At 42.2% G+C, this 19,966-nt stretch overlaps 1 protein-coding gene across 1 annotated transcript in view; it reads left to right on the top strand.

Annotated features, from left to right (window-relative positions):
- Window positions 1–17,061: 17,061 nt before the first annotated feature.
- LOC136866519 (lipase 3) overlaps window positions 17,062–19,966 on the top strand; it is a 54,210-nt gene continuing 51,305 nt past the window's right edge. The window contains exon 1 of the mRNA XM_067143565.2: window positions 17,062–17,194. Coding sequence (XP_066999666.2) covers window positions 17,087–17,194 — 108 coding nt within the window. The 5' untranslated portion in view covers window positions 17,062–17,086. The remainder of the gene's footprint in view (window positions 17,195–19,966) is intronic.

Below are 19,966 nucleotides of genomic sequence, written 5' to 3'. Positions count from 1 at the left end.
TTAATAAATTTATATTGTTTACAAAATTCTACTTATAATATCTTACAAACATAGTCAACTCATATACAGTACGGTATGTGAAATTACTTCTAATAATACTATACAACTGGTATAAGATTAAAATTTACATAGCATTTATTTACATATTTATATTTTACCCATTTTGGAACCTAAGTAGCATAACGACCTGCTGCGTCTTAACCAGAGCCCCTTTTGCCACCACTTTTCAGAGTTCCTGAAGGGCCTTCACAGCTACCGTAGCGGTCCCAGGGCCCTCGAAGTCCCCACTGTACTTCACCCCTACAGGCAGTCCCCTACTTGGGCTGTCCAAACTCCTTAGACCAGGGGATGGAATTAATTTAATCACACACATTTATTATTTACAATATCCTGCACTGGTCGAATGCCCTCTAACATTTAATTTATTATCTCTGTTGTTGTTTATTCTCTTCTTGAATATCTGTACAGATTTTGGAAAAGGATCAAACACTACCCCTGGTAAACTGTTCCACTCCTTCACGCCCTTCCCTATGAAAGAAAATTTACCCCAATCGCTTCTGCTAAAATTCCTTCTAATTTTGTACTTGTGGTCAGTTCTACCAATATAATTATTTTCCAACCGAAGCCTCTCACGGATATCTACCCATGCTTCTTCTCCTGTATAGGCTCTATATAATCCTATAAGTCTACTTTTCTCCCTTCTCTTACTTAAAGTTTCCCACCCAAGTTCCTTTAACATTTCTGATACACTACTCTTTCTCCTGAAATCCCCTGTTACAAACCTTGCTGCTTTCCTCTGCACACCATCTAGTTCTTTTATTAGGTATTCTTGGTGAGGATCCCAAACACTGTTTGCATATTCCAATAATGGACGAACCATACTTAAGTAACATTTTTCTTTTAATTCTTTGTTGCATCCTTTAAGTAGCCTCATTATGACATGTAACGATCTGTATGCTTTCCCAACAACGTCATCAACATGACCCTTCCAGTGCAAATTACTTTCAAATCTCACACCTAAGTATTTGCACTTGCCATCTTTTGGGATAACTACCTCATCCAAAGTATATTCAAATTCAGTTTTAAAGCTCCTGTTTGTAAAAGTTGTAACAGTTGATTTGGCTCCATTAATCTTCATATTATTTTCTTCAACCCATTCCTGGATACTGTCAAGGTCCCTTTGTAATTCTGAACAATCCTCAATGTTATTTATTTCCCTATAAACAATTATGTCATCTGCATACAATCTTATTTTCGATGTTATATTGTTCCCTAAGTCATTTGCGTATATTAAGAAAAGTAACGGACCGATTATACTACCCTGTGCAATTCCCTTCCAGACTTTCTCTTCCTGTGATATATTATTTCCTACTTTGACTTTCAGAACCCTTGAATTTAGAAATGTTCTTATCCAACGTATAACCCTTACGTCCAATCCTATTCCCTCCAATTTCTTTAATAATATTCCATGTTCCACTCTATCAAAGGCTTTGGAAAGATCTATGGCTATGCAATCTAACTGGCCTCCTGAATCTAACTGATCTGATATGTCCTGCTGAAATCCCACCAGTTGTGCCTCGCAAGAAAATTTCTTTCTAAATCCATACTGGCTCCTCATGAACCAATTTTTATCATCACATATCCCTCTGATGTACTTTGCTATTAAACTCTCCAGTATTTTACAAACTATACTGGTCAGGCTGATTGGTCTGTAGTTCTCTGGTTTCCTTTTATCACCCTTTCCTTTATAAATTGGTATTATTATAGATTCCTTCCATTCCTTTGGTATCACACTATTATTTATGACATAGTCAAAGAGAAATTTTAAATAAGGCACTATATACCACCCCATTGTCTTTAATACCTCCCCAGTAATTTGATCACTTCCTGCTGCTTTTCCTTGCTGAAGCAGTTGGATTTCTCTGAAAATATCTTCATTTGTGAATGAGAAGCTTCTTGTTTCCCTCTGTGTCTCTCCCTCTCTATCTTCTGTTACGGTTTCCAAGTCCTGACAATCTTCTACTGAATCTCGGAATTCCCTACTAAAGAGGTTTGCTTTATCAGTATCTGTTAAATAGTGTTCACCCCCTTCTCCCACCATTGTAGGAATTTGGATTCCTTTTCCTTTTTGATTCCTAATATATGAATACAGCTTTTTCCATTTCCCTTTGTGGTCATTACCCTCTTGAAGAATGCCATTCATATAATTCTCTTTTGCTTCCTTTTTCACTCTATTCAGTTCCCTCATTAGTTGTTTTCTAGTTTCTCTATTCTCCCTACCTTCTTTGATTTTCCTGTTTACTATTCTACATTTTCTTTTTAATTTTCTTATTTCCCTTGTGTAATAAACAGGGTCTGAGGTCATTTTACCCTTCTTAACAGGTACAAATCTCTTCTCTCCTTCCCAAATTATTCCTTTAAATTTAGCCCAAAGTGTATCCACATTATTCCCTTCACTTATCCAACAACTGAATTGTGATTTAAGGTAAGTCCCAAATTCATCAACTTTAGTTTTTCTGTATAATTTCTTGTCTTTTGTGACCCTCTTATTAAGCATTTTTGGTACGAGTCCTACATCCATTATTACAGCCTTATGGTCACCTATTCCTTCAATTACCTCAGTTTTATCAACAATTTCCCATGGTTTAACCAAGAATACATCTAGCAAGTTATTGAGACGAGTTGGTTCTTGTACTACCTGTGTAAATCCTCCCTCCCAAATTAACTTATTTGCCAGTTTCTGTTCATGGGCTTCACTTGCAGCTCCATTCCATTCAACTTCAGGCAAGTTTAGATCTCCCCCAATTATTACCGTATCATTATTGTTTTTATGAGTATAATCTATTATTTTCTCAAATATTTCCATATATCTTTCCTCTCTTCCAGGCCTATATGTTCCTATAATTCCCACCTCCTTCATATTATCACAAACTAATTTTATCCCTAATATTTCATCCCTTTCATCAGTAAACCATTCATGCGAACAATAAGTTTCCTTCACCAGAATAAATACCCCTCCTCCTTTTTTATCTCCTCGGTCTCTACGATAGACTGTATACCCTTCTGGAAATACTTCTGTATTACCCACCCCTTCTCTCAACCACGATTCCACTCCTATCACCACATCCGTCTCATAAGATTCCATCAATGTACCGAATTTTAATTGTTTATTTACTACACTCTGACAGTTTACCAAGAGCAATCTCTTGACCACTGCAGGGCTAGTATACCACCTCACATCAGCATTCACTAGCATTGCCAACGGGAGTTGAAACCTGCACAAATTTACCTCTACACTCTACTTCCTGTATAATAGTATACGTTACTAAGCAGAATGAAGTAGAAAATAATAAATGTTCACCTTTTACCCCTAGGACTTCAATTCAGCTGTGGATTTTCATTTTAGATAACACACATAACTGTCAAAATTTATGTCTGGCATTTAAAAGGATATAAGGTCTGCACTAGCTATTTTTACTACCGAACCGTAAATTTTCAGTGAAAGGGAACGACTTTAACCATCTTCCTTGATATTTTCTTCTCATAAGTGGTTTTTCTTCACGGGAAGTATTCTCTGCGATACTCATCTGTCATGCCATTAGCGTAGTTAGTGACAGAGGGGTGCAGAAACTTCTGCAGTATTATTCTGCTTAGTTCCTCAGGATGATCCCTTTTCCCACACTGTAGAATATGATTTTTAGCAACACGTGGCAACAGTATTTTGGTTAATGTTTGTGCTATTTTTGGACTGCCCAGCGTTACCGATAACATTTCGTCCCTTACTTGCCCCAGTTTCATCAGCAGTGAAACAAAACTTTGTTTAGGATACCTGAGACGTGAGACCACCTCTGTCTTTGATTTTTATTAATGACGTTAGTGGAGATGGACTCTGGATACTACTAATTTTATCAACACACTCTTGACATGGCATGTGGTCTTCGACAACTCTTACCAAATACCCTCCAACATATGCCATTGCAGCACTCGAAGGAGAGGCCATTAGGGTTCCATAACTTATCCTTGGTACCACCTACACAACAGAATAAGGAAATTATTGTCATCGGAACATGAGCAATAATAATAAGTAACCTAAATTTTGCCGTCACATGGTCTGCGTATTTACGGTGCATACCTTGTCTGCTTATCGCTTTAATCCATAATTCCCTAGTTGGCTCTTGGCAAGGGAATTCATGGAAACTAGTTCCAGGAACTTTATTTCTAGAGCCTTGTTTACAAAACGGTACGCAACAGTACACCATTATAATATAATTGACGTATTTCCCGTTTGGCCAGTGTGTGAATTAAGCCGAAAGGGTCAGGTTCCAAGTCATCCTCAATTTGCAAGAGTTTACCCATCAACTAATCCCCCCCTGCCCAAGCAGCACCCTGTACCAAGATGTCTAACTCCTCACCCCGTGTTACACCAGCACCCACACAGACTGCCCTAACCTTCCTCCTAACAATTAGGTAAAATCCCACTATTATATTATGACAGCAACATTGGGCGTGGTCACCTATTGGATGGGTGACCACCCACCTGATGCCGCTCCCCCTTTCCGTTGGCTTCTTCTAACTAGAGATCCAACGTCACTCCCCAACCCCCGCCGTAGCAGGGCACCCTCCTTAGGCCATATTCTGGCCAGTTCGATCCCCCATACAGTTCCACTCCACATACCCATTATGTCACTACCACCTTAATTAAGAAATAGCACTCAAGGCCTTTAACTGGTCGATGGGCTATAATCCATCATTGGTCCCTCGGGACCTCTGATAATAGTGGCTATTCATTTCACATCGAATGGTAAAATTATATTCTGTGAAGTTTGCAGCAAAGAGGTGAGTGAAACTTGTTTTATATTTCCCCATAACGAATTATAATCAATTTAACAAAATCAACATGGTATTTTGAATAATGCATATTAAGATACGTAAAACTGCAGCTGCCTAAACACATTGTAGAGTCTATTTGAGAGTCTGTTTTAAGTAGCAAAAAAATTTTAGCACCTAAAAATCCGAGGTCTAGTAATCACTATATCAAGTTCCTGTGGTGGTTGGAAGTATAGTGTGTTGTCTGAATATTAAAGGAAAGGTGTTGGAACAAACACAAACACCAGTCCCCGAGCCAGAAGAATTAATTAGACGTGATTATAATCACCCATCCAGCCGGCAATCGAATCCGGGACCTTTTGAACCGAAGACCTCAACGCAGACCATTCAGCCAAGGATTCGGACAAAACAAAATCATTATTGAGTTTCATTATTTATATCAGTATTAACATTCAACTTTCATAGTAGGCGACACCAGTAAGCATACAACGTGTAGAAATACCGCCAACCGAGGTGTTCATGTGAGGTTGAATTGCAGCGCCTCTAGCGGCAAATATAGCATCCACAGGGCGAACAGCTATGAGTGGCTATTGGGCAGGATTTGTATTCCTTGTAGGCTAAGATCGAAGACTCTGCTGCCTTGGGGAGTTACGCCATTGCATATTCAAAGAGCAAACAACTCGACGTGTAGTGTTCTTCCAAAAAGCGTTTACTCAGCCACTTTGGGGAGTGAGAAAGTTTGTTGTTATATGGACTATAAGATGCTGTTTTACATGAAGATGCAGACATTTCATTTTTGCGAGTAGTTTCACTTCTTTTAATAGATTATGGGTGTTGGTAGGAAGACGAAGAATGCTAAGCAGATGTATGAAAAACGGAAGTTGGAAAATGGCAAGCAATTTCATACGTAGTGCAACTTGATAACGTGTGGTCCTTCTACAACAACAACAAAAAAAGACGACTTCTTGTGCATGAGAATTTTTCAGTGACGTGTGGTCCTTTAAATACAAACAATTTTGAAGTGATTCCTATTATTGGTGATGGTAATTGTTTATTCCGCGCAATTGTTTATACCTCGCGTAGATTTGTAACCATCTGACACTACAATGCCCTTCTCTTTTAAACGAGGGCAATTTCCTATTACATTAGCGTTTTGTTTTACGATCAACAAAGCGCAGGGTCAAACGCTTCATCGAGTTGGAATCTATTTGCCTGATCCTGTTTTTAGCCACGGACAATTGTATGTTGCTTTATTCCGAGGGAAAACATTTAAAGATGTAAAAGAAGAAATTAAACCTAAGCGTCGACGCACAGCGAACATTGTCTGGAAGGAAGTGTTGAAAAATAAATGTTATAAACTATTACAAAATGTCGTTATTTTTTAATTCTAATAATACAAAATAATGCAGCGGAGCAGCATGGGTGCCCTAGTTTCAATTTAAGACAATTAGATTGTTGAGCCTATTAGACTGTGAATACTGTTTCATTTCGTTAAATGTACGTTATGCCTTTGATAGGCCTGGAAAGTGTACATTTGTAAAGCAATGATGCTCTTCCTGCTTATGTAAACAAAACAAAAAATTGGGAGATCCGTCTCCATGACTGTCGATTGAAAGGAGAAGTAGTGCTCAGGTAAAATTTATAATTAGGGAATTTCAAGATCATATTGTTAAATTATTATCTGATTATTCTAGACCTCTCTAAAAATTTGACTCAAGCTTACGAGCTAAATGTTTGTACCTCAGTTGTTATTTGCTTAGCAAAGTGTAAAGTTATAAATTTGAAAAGAATCAAAAGATATAAGGAAGAAATATAGCTCCACTTTAAAGTGTTAAATTAATCCTTCGACTTCTGTGTATCCACCCATTCAATCCCGCACCTTCTTTCACCCCTGTAAATCACGGTATCCCCGTAACAATAATAATAATAATTTAATGTTACTTGTTTTACGTCCCACTAACTACTCTTTTACGGTTTTCGGAGACGCCGAGGTGCCGAAATTTAGTCCCGCAGGAGTTCTTTTACGTGCCAGTAAATCTACCGATACGAGGCTGACGTATTTGAGCACCTTCAAATACCACCGGACTGAGCCAGGATCGAACCTGCCAAGTTGGGGTCAGAAGGCCAGCGCCTTAACCGTCTGAGCCACTCAGCCCGGCTTAACAATAATAATAATAATAATAATAATAATAATAATAATAATAATAATAATAATAATAATAATAATAATAATAATAATGAAATGAAATGTCGTATGGCTTTTAGTGCCGGGATATCCCAAGACGGGTTCGGCTCGCCAGGTGCAGGTCTTTCTATTTGACACCCGTAGGCGACCTGCGCGTCGTGAGGAGGATGAAATGATGATGAAGACAACACATACACCCAGCCCCCGTGCCATTGGAATTAACCAATTAAGGTTAAAAACCCCGACCCGGCCGTGAATCGAACCTGGGACCCTCTGAACCGAAGGCCAGTACGCTGACCGTTCAGCCAACGAGACGGACATAATAATAATAATAATAATAATAATAATAATAATAATAATAATAATAATAATATAGCGTGTGGCCTGATGATGGAATACAAACACTCAGACTCCGAAACATCGGAACATCAATGAAGGTTCAAATCCCCGACCCGGCGAGGTATCGGACCCGGGACCCTTGGGTCAGACGCCAACATGCTAACCATTTGACCATGGAAGCGGGCGCAATCTAGTGATTAGAAGTTACATACCCACCTCTCCTATCCTGCCGGCCAACATGGTGATAGTAAATATTTCTTCCCCCAAACGGGACTCGAACCTGCTAACCACGGAGTCAAACCAGATAGGCTTGACCACAAGTTTATTTACAGTAATAAGAAGGCATAAGTTCGCCTCTGTGGTGTAGTGGTTAGCGTAATTAGCTCCACCCCCGGAGGCCCGGGTTCGATTCCTGGCTCTGCCACAAAATTTGAAATGTGGTATGAGGGCTAGAACGGGATCCACTCAGCCTCGGGAGGTCAACCGAGTAGAGGTCGATTTGATTCCCACCTCAGCCATCCTCGAAATGGTATTCCGTGGTTTCACACTTCTCCTCCCGACAAATACCGGGATGGTACCTAACTTAAGGCCACGGCCGCTTCCTTCCCTCTTCCTTGTCTATTGTGCCCTACTGCACTTTAAAGTTCCGTCCAGGCGAAGGCCGGTCTCGAACCTAGAGTACAGTAGTGAACGAACTCTCACAGACGTGAGCTGGTGCACATAGTCTTACCTGAACACTGTCCTCTTCAATCAGCCGGGAGAGCGCTCTTCTCAGGGATAATATGGGTATAATGGGGCAACATAAAGCTCAAACACTAGGACATGTGCCTACTCAGGTAAGAATTCGACTAAATAAAAAATTAAAATAAAATATCTAACAGAAAACACCGCTGCATTCAAATTTTAACAAATAGGGATTTATTACATAAAATTGAATTATTTACAAATAAAATATCATATTAATATGAGATGGAAAAATGACGCTGAGCCGATGACTATCAGTTCACTGCCTTCACGAGAATCCGTGAGCTGCAACAAGCATGTAACCATAGGGTAAGTAACGAAGTTTAGCAAGATGGATATCTGCTTACTGACACAAAACAATGATTCCCATAAAAATTTACATTGCCTCGCGCCGTCGAACCCCGGTGCAAACAAAGTCACTACAAAATTTACAATGACCTGACTTGGTCACCAACCCTAGTCCTATGACAGGTAAGGCGTCCAAGATACCTATGCAAACAATATAAAAGGATCCAATCAACACCTACAAGGGTGTCCGTCAAAAAAAAACGGGCCAGTGTTAAAAGATTACGTAAAACAAATAGGACATAAAACAAATCTCTCTCTCTGCTCTCAAACCATGAAGGTCGTTTCTTCCCCTTCTGGCATACTTGAAATACTGCAGACGACCAACACACCCGCCTGTGACGTCAAGCTCAATGACCTCCATTCTCACCCCACCACTTGCGGCAGTCCCCTAATTTATGAGCTCTACCGGGGAGCCAGGCTAAAATCTCGCCTTTCAAAAGAACACTTCACGTAGTCAGCTGCTAAAGCCCTCATTTAAATATACCTGGGCGATCTGCCCTCGTCTCGATACCTTCAGCAATCTCGCTCATCTTACTTATGCCTCTCATGGGCTAAATCCTGGTGCTACAAAACACTATTCCTTAAGCGATCGTCGCATGGCCATACTAGGCATTTCCACAATATCATCAATAAACTCTCAATGGTTGGGCTCTCTCAGGCCGACTGCAAATCTTACTTCTGCCTCTTATGGGCTCAAATCTCTTAAATACCTGGACTCGCTCGCTCTATCAATGAATCTGGGTGAATTACTGGTCACGGCTTGGTCACAACTTGGTCATAATTATACACTTCTACGTCTGCAGAAACAAATGCCTGAATGTGATCTAATAAAAGTACCTATCTGTAGACTAACCTCCTATGACAAAATGAGTTCAATCAGACCCTTATAAAAACACGTACATTAAAATAACGCAATCAAAATGAACTATAAATACGCTAACAAGGACTCTACCAATAACATCTACCTTAAAGTACGGGGTTCGAGTTTGAGGCCTAGCTCTAAATTACAAGGGAAATTCTCCTATTCCCACAAATTTCTGCTGACTGACGGCCCCCATATACCTATCTAAATTTAAATGACATGCTTGAAACAGAATTGGAAAGCTCTGACCTTAATTTAGCATTCTGAAGAGGACATAGCGGAGCGGCCATCCCTGTGGACCACTGGATCTACCACATTCTGATAGACTGCAGAGCTTGCATCAGATACTGCTGACCATTTGGAGACATTCTTGCTGGTGTGGCGTCTTCGTACAGCTCCCTCTGTAGTCGGAAGGTGTCCTCTTCGATGTTGTGCTGGTCAGGTGCTCCCAACGTCCCTGGATCGATGCCCGTTGTTGTGTTGGCTTCAGCTCCTGGTTGTGGCTTCTTTGGAATGATGCTGTCACACACTCGTTCTGACTTGATGCTGGGGTAACTGAAAATAAATTCATATATTACAGACTGTCCAAACTCGATGCCTGTCTTCACTGTTAGCGTGTCTCACACGTTACACTGACCAAGTCTCGTTCAGAGTTTTAACCTGGTACACAAGAGTTTCTTCACTACACTCCGTCACTGTTCTATCACCCTATCACATGGACAACATATAGTTTTAGAATTTCTAACCTGAGCCAATATTAATTCTAGCATTTCGTCCGAAATCCCTTGACCTTACAGAAATATGAAGCTACTAGCTCATTCGTCTCTTATAAGCAGTACCTCATCTCCCCATAGCATAATCTCACAGGTAAAATCTTCAATTCATCTGAATATTCAAGTTGATTACTTACATCTTTGCAGAAATAGCAGTACAGGTAGTCGTTGTAGCTTGAAGACAAAGCGTTGTTCTCAGTACCAACACGCCGTATGACGATTCGTTCCTGCAGCCTCTCGGTCTACGAATGACTCTGATCTGCCCTGGCGGCCTTAATTTATAATTCCGGGTAGCGTCATCACGCCACTTGGCTGCGTGCAATCTTAGCGTGCCCGGGAAAATTTTCCCGCACTAATTATCATGAGCGCAACTTAGCGAATGCATTAATTAATGCAGCCCTAATGCCTATCAAAATAAAGCAGATATAATACAGGTTGCAATTCTTGTCTCAAATCCAATGCAACTCTTCTGTAACCAAAGATATTAATTTATTTCATTCTTCCCTCCTAGAATAAGTTTAGCCGGGAACTGGAACGCGTCCCCAAGCTTCATCAAGAGGCTTCGCTTTGGACATAACTCCTTCTAATGGGTTCTGGAGATTTCTCATAATGACGCTCGCGCTCACTTCACATAAGAACGCTTCTTCTGGACCCCTTTATGACATATACTGTAAGACATCGGCTTCGTGGGTGGCCTAGTATTATTCCAATATCCAATACTCAACTTAATACAATTGCTCCCATGAACAGAATGGTTCACTATCCCATCTGATCTTCCCAAACACCCCATAAGGCCCCTGTTCAGTATAGCGGGTGAGGCCACCTGGGTGAGGTACTGGCCCTCCTACCCAGTTTTATCCCCCGATTCAAAGTCCCACGCTCCAGAACACTGCCCTTGATGCGGTAGAGGTGGGATCCCTCGCTGAGTCCGAGGGAAAAACAAACCCTGGAGGGTTAACGGATTAAGAAAGAAAGAAGAATAAATATACAGATAATATGTGCCCACCCTTGTGGTGTAGCGGTTAGTTGTGTAGCTGCCACTCGCGGAAGTCCGGGTTCGATTCCCAGCTCTCCCACGAAATTTTAAAAGTAGTTCCAGGACTAGAATGGGGTCTACTCAGCCTCGGGAGGTCTATGAGTAAGGGGCGGGGGATCGAATCGATTCCCAACTCAGCCATCTTAGAAGTGGTTTTCCGTGGTTTCGCACTTCTCCTTCAGGCAAATGCCTGCTTCCTTCCCTCTTCATTTTTCATCCCTTCCGATCTTCTCAACCCTTCCCATCCCAGCCCTGCTCAGCATAACAGATGAGGAAGCTTGGGCGAGATACTGGTCCTTCTCTTCAGTTGTATCCCCCAACCCACAGTCTCATGCTCCAGGACACTGACCTTGAGGCGGTAGAGGTCATAGAGTTAGTAAATAATACACTAGAGGTAGCACTGGCGCTGCAATCGCGTGCGAAGTTGAACGAGCGCGCTGTTTGGCAAAAGCTGGATTGTTAGGCACTGTCACTACTGGAGCTTCCCGATAAATTGAAGTATATACCTCTCTGAAGGAAAATGCCAGTCCCCTGGCTGCATATGGAGGTTCTTAAAGGGCAGTGGCGTAACATTTTATAGGTATGTTTCCTAATAATTCATTTCCGTGCGTATAAAATAATACTTTGCGTGACACTTATTGTCATGTGAATTGGCGTACTTGGGCTGACTTCGCGACTGATTCCCCTGTCGGTGTGAATGAGATTCTTTGGATCTTTCCTTGAAGACTGAAATTAATTCTTTTACGAAATATAAGGGATGCCATTTTCCTTTCACTGAACGGCCATGCCTTTGAAAGCGAATATCTAGAAAAATTATGTGCATGATATCGAGCGAATGGCTGCAGGCTTTAGGTCACGTCGCTGTCAGTTTGGACCCCACTGTCGGCAGCCGTGAAGATTGTTTCCAAATTTTACAGCAGGCAAATGCTGGGGCTGTACCTTAATTAATGCCACAGTCATTTCTTTTCCACTCCTAGCCCTTTCCTGTCGCATAGTCCCTGTTTTTCATTTTCTATGTGTATTTATAGTATTGAATATATTTTCTGTGTATACAGTTTGTTGCTTTCCCTTCGAACAATACGTGTAGCAGTCCCCATTCATACGTTACCAGATTTTAAAATTTAGAGATTAGATGCAATACCGTGTGAACATCTGAGTCCTTTATTTTTCTCAATATTATTATTCCCTTAAACATCATATAGGACTATATACAAGCATAATAAATTATTGACCGAGTGAGTTGGCGGTGTGGTTAGGGCCACGCAGCTGTAAGCTTTCTTTCGGGAAACAGTGGGTTCAAACCCCACTGTCGGCAGTCCCGAAGATTGTTTTGCGTGGTTTCCCATTTTCAAAACAGGAAAATGTTGGGGATGTACCTTAGTTAAGCTCACGGGCGCTTCCTCCCCATTCCTAGTCCTTTCCTATCCCATCGTCGCCATAAGGCTCTGTATGCATCGGTGCGATGTAAAGCAAATCGTAAAAATTATTGTATTTTTTCAGTTCTCTTCAATCATATAATTTACCACTCTCCCTCTCCGTTAACGGAAACTATTGTACAAGTTAAAATCTTAAAGTAAATAATTTATTTCAGGAAGAGCTAAATAAAACTCCATAACAGGCTGAAACCACAACCGAGTGTCATACCTTCACTTATACTCGCGTTTAAAAAACATCGATAATAATAATAATAATAATAATAATAATAATAATAATAATAATAATAATAATAATAATGGCTTTACGTCCCACTAACTACTTACACGGTTTTCGGAGACGCTGAGGTGTCGGAATTTTTTCCCACGGGAGTTCTTTCATGTGCCGGTAAATATATCTATAAGAGGTTGACATATTTGAGCACCTTAAAGTATAACCGGACTGAGCGAGGCTCGAACCTGCCAAATTGGGCTCAGAAAGCCATCGTCTAACCCGGCGATGACAATATTTTGTCTACTTGACCCCAAAATCTCGTCAACACTTTTAGGCCTAAGAACTCGCTCACCCCCTTCGTGCGAGAGAGGACATTTTCGGTTGTTGGGCAGAATTATACCAAAGTCCTGGTCATTTACACAAAGGATAGCAAAATATACGTACCCTCCATCTAAACGTATGTTCTTAGAAAATATGAAGAGTAGATTAATTTTGTGTTACTTAACTGCACCTGAACACCGTCCACTTTTATCATGCATTTCTCCAGTATTGATGCTTTTTAGGGCATTCTTTCTTTACTGGAGAGAAGCATAGCAAGTATACTGTAGTATCTGAGATGGACCGAGCTCGATAGCTGCAGTCGCTTAAGTGCGCCAGTATCCAGTATTCGGGAGATAGTAGGTTCGAACCCCACTGTCGGCAGCCCTGAAAATGGTTTTCCGTGGTTTCCCATTTTCACACCAGGCAAATGCTGGGGCTGTACCTTAATTAAGGCCACGGCCGCTTCCTTCCCACTCCTAGCCTTTTCCTGTCCCCTCGTCGGCATAAGACCTATCTGTGTCGGTGCGACGTAAAGCAACTAGCAAAAAAAAAAAAAAAGTATCTGAGAATGTTTACATGTAAGAATTTTAAACTTTATCTATATCAGCACAGATTTGAAAGGCTCTTATTTACATTGGTGAGTACAGCTGAGTGAGCTTTTTGCCAAACAGCTGCGATTCCAACATGCTCCGCTCGCTACAGTGATTCTCACGTAGACGGTGGCGCCAATGCTACCTCTAGTGTATTATTTACTAACTCCATGGTAGAGGTGGGATCTCCTCGCCGAGACCGAGAGAGAAACCAACCCTGAACGGTAAATGGATTACGAAAGAAACAAAGAAAGAAAGAATGTTTTAGTTTTAACATTGAAATTAAATAGTGTAAATAGCTTTCCTTAGTGCCGGGAATATCCGAGGACATGTTCGGCTCGCCAAATGCAGGTTTTTATTTGACTCCCGTGGGCGACCTGCGCGTCGTGATGAGGATGAAATGATGGTGAAGACGACACACACACAACATCGTCGATCCATCGTCACGTCACACGCCACACGATTTTTTCGGCTGGATGGCTCTCACCTCATCAGCACCTCAGCCGGCCCAAGGACAAACAAATAGGCAGACGCCTAGTTGGCTGTCGCCTCCCCACTTCACCATGGCTAAACGTCTCCTCATTGGTGTGGACACCGCTATCGACGACATCACCATTATCGATGCTCTCTCAGCCTGTGCTTGTATACGACTACTGGATCGCACCACTAATGACCTGTCACCACAGGTATTGGTATTCTTCACAGATCCTGACGTCGCGGCAGCCCTAGTCATCAGTGGAGCAACCATCAACGGCCGGCGTCATGACGTGGTCCTCGTTCCTGACTACATCCTTCAACAACTGATCTCTCCTTCCATCGAAGTTCCCAGCGTATATCCCTATTCACCTCTCACACCTCACACGTCCCCATCGACCCCCACCTCTATTTCGTCCACTACTGCTCCCACTACTACTTTCACCACTTCTGCCCATAAAACCCCCTCTACTTCCGTCCTTACTACCACTCCTAGTCACCCCTCTCTTATCATGTCAACGTCCATCACCTGTCCCCCTATCACTTTCCGCAGTCGCCAGCAACCCTCCGACAACCACACGGGTGCCACTGTCGCAGCTTCACCAGCTTTCCATGGTCAAGCAGATGTCTCACCTCTAGGCCAACAGCTGTCACCATCTCCGAGCTGTGTCGTCCGTGGCATTGACCCTGCCATCCCCGAACAGGATATACTGCACGAACTGCAACTGGCAGGTGTCCCAGCCCGTCGGGAGTTTCGTATTTTCAACACCACCGGCCCGACCTTCATGGTCCGCCTCCATCTCACATCAGCTGCCGACGTAGATCATCTGCTCATCACCGGCGTACGTTTCCGCAGGCGGACCTACCGAGTGGAACACTCTCGCTCCCCACCGCGTCCCGTCCGCTCCCCTCCTTCTTCCTCTTCCCGTAGCCTCCACCCCTCCACATTATGGAATTACTTCGCCTACTCGCCACCTCAATAACCAATATTACCACAACCCTCTGTTATCTCATGTCACAGTATTACCCTACTCCTTACGCCTACTTCACACCGAACCCCCCCCCCCCCCATTGTACCAGCTCAATATTTATAACTACTATTGTAACTCTCTGTGTACAGTGCAGGGCAGTGTCTCTTTTTCGCCTTACATCTACCATCCTACTTCACGTTTGGATTGTGTTCTTCCTGTGTTCGAACCTCAAGATGGACTTTCCTTTTCTGGACTTTTAATTGTTTAAGCATTTTCTGTGCACGCTTCTTTGTTTTTCTGTATATTATGCAGGTTTTTTAAAAAAAATACAAAACGTGTGCTATTAGCACGCGTTCATATGTAACATTTCACATCAATTCCTTGTACATGTAATCGGCCAAAGAGTCCCTTTGTTGGACAGGTGGCCCGCTCCCCCCGGGGAGAATGAAATAACTATTTGAAGAAGAAGACGACACACACACCCAGCCCCAGTGCCAGCCAAATTAACAAATGACGGTTAAAATTTCCGACCCTGCCGGGAATCGAACCGGGAACTCCTGTGATCAAAGGCCAGCACGCTAACCATTTAGCATGGAGCCGGACAGTTCTTTCATTATTTGTGTCAAATAATGGGAAAACGTGCTCAAAAACACGTAATTGATACGATTGTTCTGGTATTTCAGAGAAGTATTTTTTCTCGTCCACCTCTGTGGTGTAGTGGTTAGTGTGATTAGGTGCCACCCCTGGAGGCCCGGGTTCGATTCCCGGCTCTGTCACGAAATTTGAAAAGCTGTACGAGGGCTGGAATGGGGTCCGCTCAGCCTCGGAGGTCAACTGAGTAGAGGTGGGTTCGATTCCCACCTCAGCCATCCTGGAAGTGGTTTCCCATTTCTCCTCCCGGCAAATGCCGGGTTGGTACCTGATTTAAGGCCACGGCCGCTCCCTTCCCTCTTCCTTGTCTATCCCTCCAATCTTCCCATCCTCCCGCAAGGCCCCTGTTCAGCATAGCAGGTGAGGCCGCCTGGGCGAGGTACTGGTCACCCTTCCCATTTGTATCCCCGACCCAGAGTCTGAAGCTCCAGGACACTGCCCTTGAGGCAGGCGGTATGAGGCGTTAGAGGTGGAATCCCTCGCTGAGTCCGAGAGAAAAACCGACCCTGGAGGGTAAACAGATAAAGAAAAGGAGGAAGAAGAAGTATTTTTTCTCAACTTGTACCCATCATTAAAAAAGTTTTTCCTTGCTAGTTGCTTTACGTCGCACCGACACAGATAGGTCTTATGGCGACGATGGGACAGGAAAGGCCTAGGAGTTTGAAGGAAGTGGCCGTGGTCTTAATTAAGATACAGCCCCAGCATTTGCCTGGTGTGATAATGGGAAACCACGGGAAACCATATTCAGGGCTGCCGACAGTGGAATTCGAACCCACTATATCCCGGATGCAAGCTCACAGCCTTATGCCCCTGACCCCACGGCCAACTCGCCCGGTCATAAAAAAAAAAGTTTTCTGTCTTAAAAGGAATAAGAAGTGGCTCAATACTAAACACAATTTGAGTGTTCAAATTGATTGACTAAGGTTTCCGTTCCCCACCCTGAAGGATTGGGCGGTCCCCGTAGAGGATTACGCCCTCTCTCCTGCCAAGTCAAATCGATTATGCTCCCTAAGTATGTGCTCAATCAATTTTGTTTTCCTAGTGAGTGCTGAAATCCATTGCACCGCTGATGGAGAGAAAATGTTTTGGTATTTCAACACCTTTTTTTAAGGAGAGAGTGTGTTTTGACGTTGCAATATCTTTTTAACAAACAGCCCTTAACGTGTGGCGCTCAAGTGCTCCACGTGATAACTTCTTGAGGTAGATAACATATTTTTCTGCAAGTGATAATAATTATTTCTGATCAACGTCACTATTTTGATAAGGTGAAGGTATATAACTCGCACGATCTCAATGTTCCTCGTGATCAGTTGTAGTCATGGCAGCTAGATTCATCTTCCTCGTGGCTGTTTGTCTGCTCGGTGTGAGCGCCGCCCCATCTAAACAGCTCAGGGATGACGTCTCAGATGAGGCTAAACTGGATACGGTAAGAGAACTCATTGCCTGTATCCAAATATTTTAACTAACATAATTATTTGCTGAATGAACGTTACACTCTTTAAGGTGTTATGGTACAATATACCGGTACGAGGGTCGGACATTTGTCAGAGTGAGCCAACTGCTAAACATGAACCGAGCCGAACTGAGTGGCCCAGACGGTTGAGGCCCTGGCCTTCTGACCCCAACTTGCCAGTTTCGATCTTGGCTTGGTTAGTCCGGTGGTATATGAAGGTGCTGAAATACGTCAGCCTCGTGTCGGACAGAAGGGGTGATAGGAAAAACAACCCTTGTCAATGCAAACACTTTTTTTAAGAATAGTGAAAAAACATTACACCTTAGTTCCTTAAAGAAATATAACACTGAAATTATAGATTTGCATTGCTTCATGTTTTATCAATGTATTCTTTGTATTAGATTTAGTTCTTTAAGAAAACTTTTCAAGTTATTGTGTGTTTTTTGGGATGTTCACGTTGACAAGGGTTATTTTTCCCAGAAATTCATCAGTAATATGGACATAAACGACCGTATAAGGCGACTGATCTTTTTATTCCTCCTAACAATATCTTATAACACCTAGGTATCCAAATAAAACACTGAATTAATTCTTATAGCATATTAAAATAAATGAACCGTCATATTCTAGTTTTCAATACACAGGTTTCTTTTAGTTCCTATTTCATCTGCCATCCATCTCTATTCGTCTTCACCGCTGCTATTATCTGACAGATCAACTTCAATATCATTATGGACTTCAGAATCTCCGGTAACATGCATTTCAAGTGATTTTTAAAATAACACACTGCTGGCATTCAACACACCGTACAGTTTTTCAAATCTCCAAGTTTTCCAGGATTCAGAGGAAGGGGGCCTTTGTAGAGTCTCTTCAGGTACAGTTCGTTTGGCAGTTTTGTCCTATTTCTTATAACACATGACCTCCAAGCCCCATTGTAAGTATGTTTGACTTCAAGGAACTCGTGTCCTTGCGTAATTCTGAGCATATTCGAATTACCTACACTCATCTCTAACTCTCTTGGCACTTATTTGTTTGCGTACATGGTTAATATGCAATTCACCTCTGAGTTTGCTTTCTTGATTAGGTCATTTTTATGAATTGCTCTGTTTCACTTTCTGGGCCTAATATCAAGAGCTTTCCTTCAATGCAAGTGTTGCCAAACTTCTGAGAAAAACAACCCATGTCATTTGAAAAGGGTCGTTCTTCCAGAACTGGCGTTTGACAAAGGTTGTTTTTCCAGAACCACTAATATTATCAAATGCTATATTCTTTGACAAGGCCTGCTTTTCTCGAAACCATAAGCATAAACAGATGCCAGACGTCCTACAGTCTCCGTTGATATCGATAACTAGTTTTCGACAAAAAAGTGACATGAGTTGTTTTACCTATCATCCCTTCGATTTACTGGCACGTGAAAGAGCTCCTGCGGGACTAAAATTGGGCACTTCGGTGTCTCCGAAAACCAATAAAGTAGTCAATAGAAAGGAGTAAACATTATTATTAACATGAACCGAATGTCGCGTATCGGTGAGTGATATGCCAAAGATTTTAACGGAACAGTTTCAGCGATAGATTGATTCAAAATCTTTTCAGAATCCTTTTTACTGCTGAGGAAAGTGAGAAGAGATCGTCTGTTATCTTCTCTTTTTTGTCTACCTTTTACTCTCTGTAAGTTTTTTTTTTTTAACAATTTGCTTTACGTCGCACCGACGCAGATCACACCTAGGACTTATGGCAACAGTGGGACAAGAAAGGGCTAGGAGTGGGAAGCACGGTAGCTAAAAAGAGACGGTAGGTGTCACGCGCAGCCGGCATGGAGCGTGTGACGTCAGCGGACCGTGCACCGCCTGCCAGGCGCTGTAACTTAGTGCAAATCAGCGTGCCGAGTACCCCGCTTATGCCCCTTATCACAATTACGTTTATGTTGTAATAAACAAATTTCACATGAAAACCACTAAGATATTGCATGTATGTGTATGTTCAGTCTTCAGCGCTAAGGCTGGTTGGATCCTCACCAGCTCCGCCATCAGCTGTCATAGATGGCCTAGGCATCACTGAAGAGGCATACTAGGGAAATGAGGAGTGAGTTAGTTTCCCGTTGCTTTCCTCACCGAGCCAGAAGTTGCTATTACATATCAGTCTGCCAAGCCCATTGAAATGCATGCATCAACCGACCCTATGGGCAACATTTTCACACCATTCATAGCGGGGACTGGCTGCAGAAGGAATGGCATTACTAGCATCACTCATACCTCAGTCACTTTCATACTGTCAAAGCCAAGTGTAAGACAGAGACAGATCAATGAAAGTAACAAAATTACTCTAGCCCATACCAGAAGACATAGTGCACTCTAAACACTAGGTCCTGCCAGCAAAGGCAGCATTGTTATTTTTATTATTTTGTTTGTGTGCTTTCGTAAATATTGCAGATATACTGTCGTGACACAGGCTTTGCCACGACGAGAATGATAAATAATCAGATTGACTTCCTCCGAGCGGTAATGAGGGATTGTTCAATGGGCCTGGGAGATTTGCTACGTGTGAAGAGACGAAGTCCTCTATTTCCCAAAACCTTCCTTTAATAGCAGACTGATGAGTATGTATAATTATATACAGTATTTACAATCTCCTTTCTAGCTTCCAATGACGCTGACATAGAAGATTTGGCGTGGTCGAAGTATTGAAGTGAATACTCTAAGTCCACACTTGGACCTTATTATTATTATCGGAGACCTGACTGACAGG

The sequence above is a fragment of the Anabrus simplex genome, chromosome 3 (genome assembly GCF_040414725.1).
Source record: "Anabrus simplex isolate iqAnaSimp1 chromosome 3, ASM4041472v1, whole genome shotgun sequence".
NCBI classification, from domain to species: Eukaryota; Metazoa; Arthropoda; class Insecta; order Orthoptera; family Tettigoniidae; genus Anabrus; species Anabrus simplex.
The sequence above is the reverse complement of the archived record's forward strand: the minus strand, read 5'-3'. Positions and strand labels throughout refer to the sequence as shown.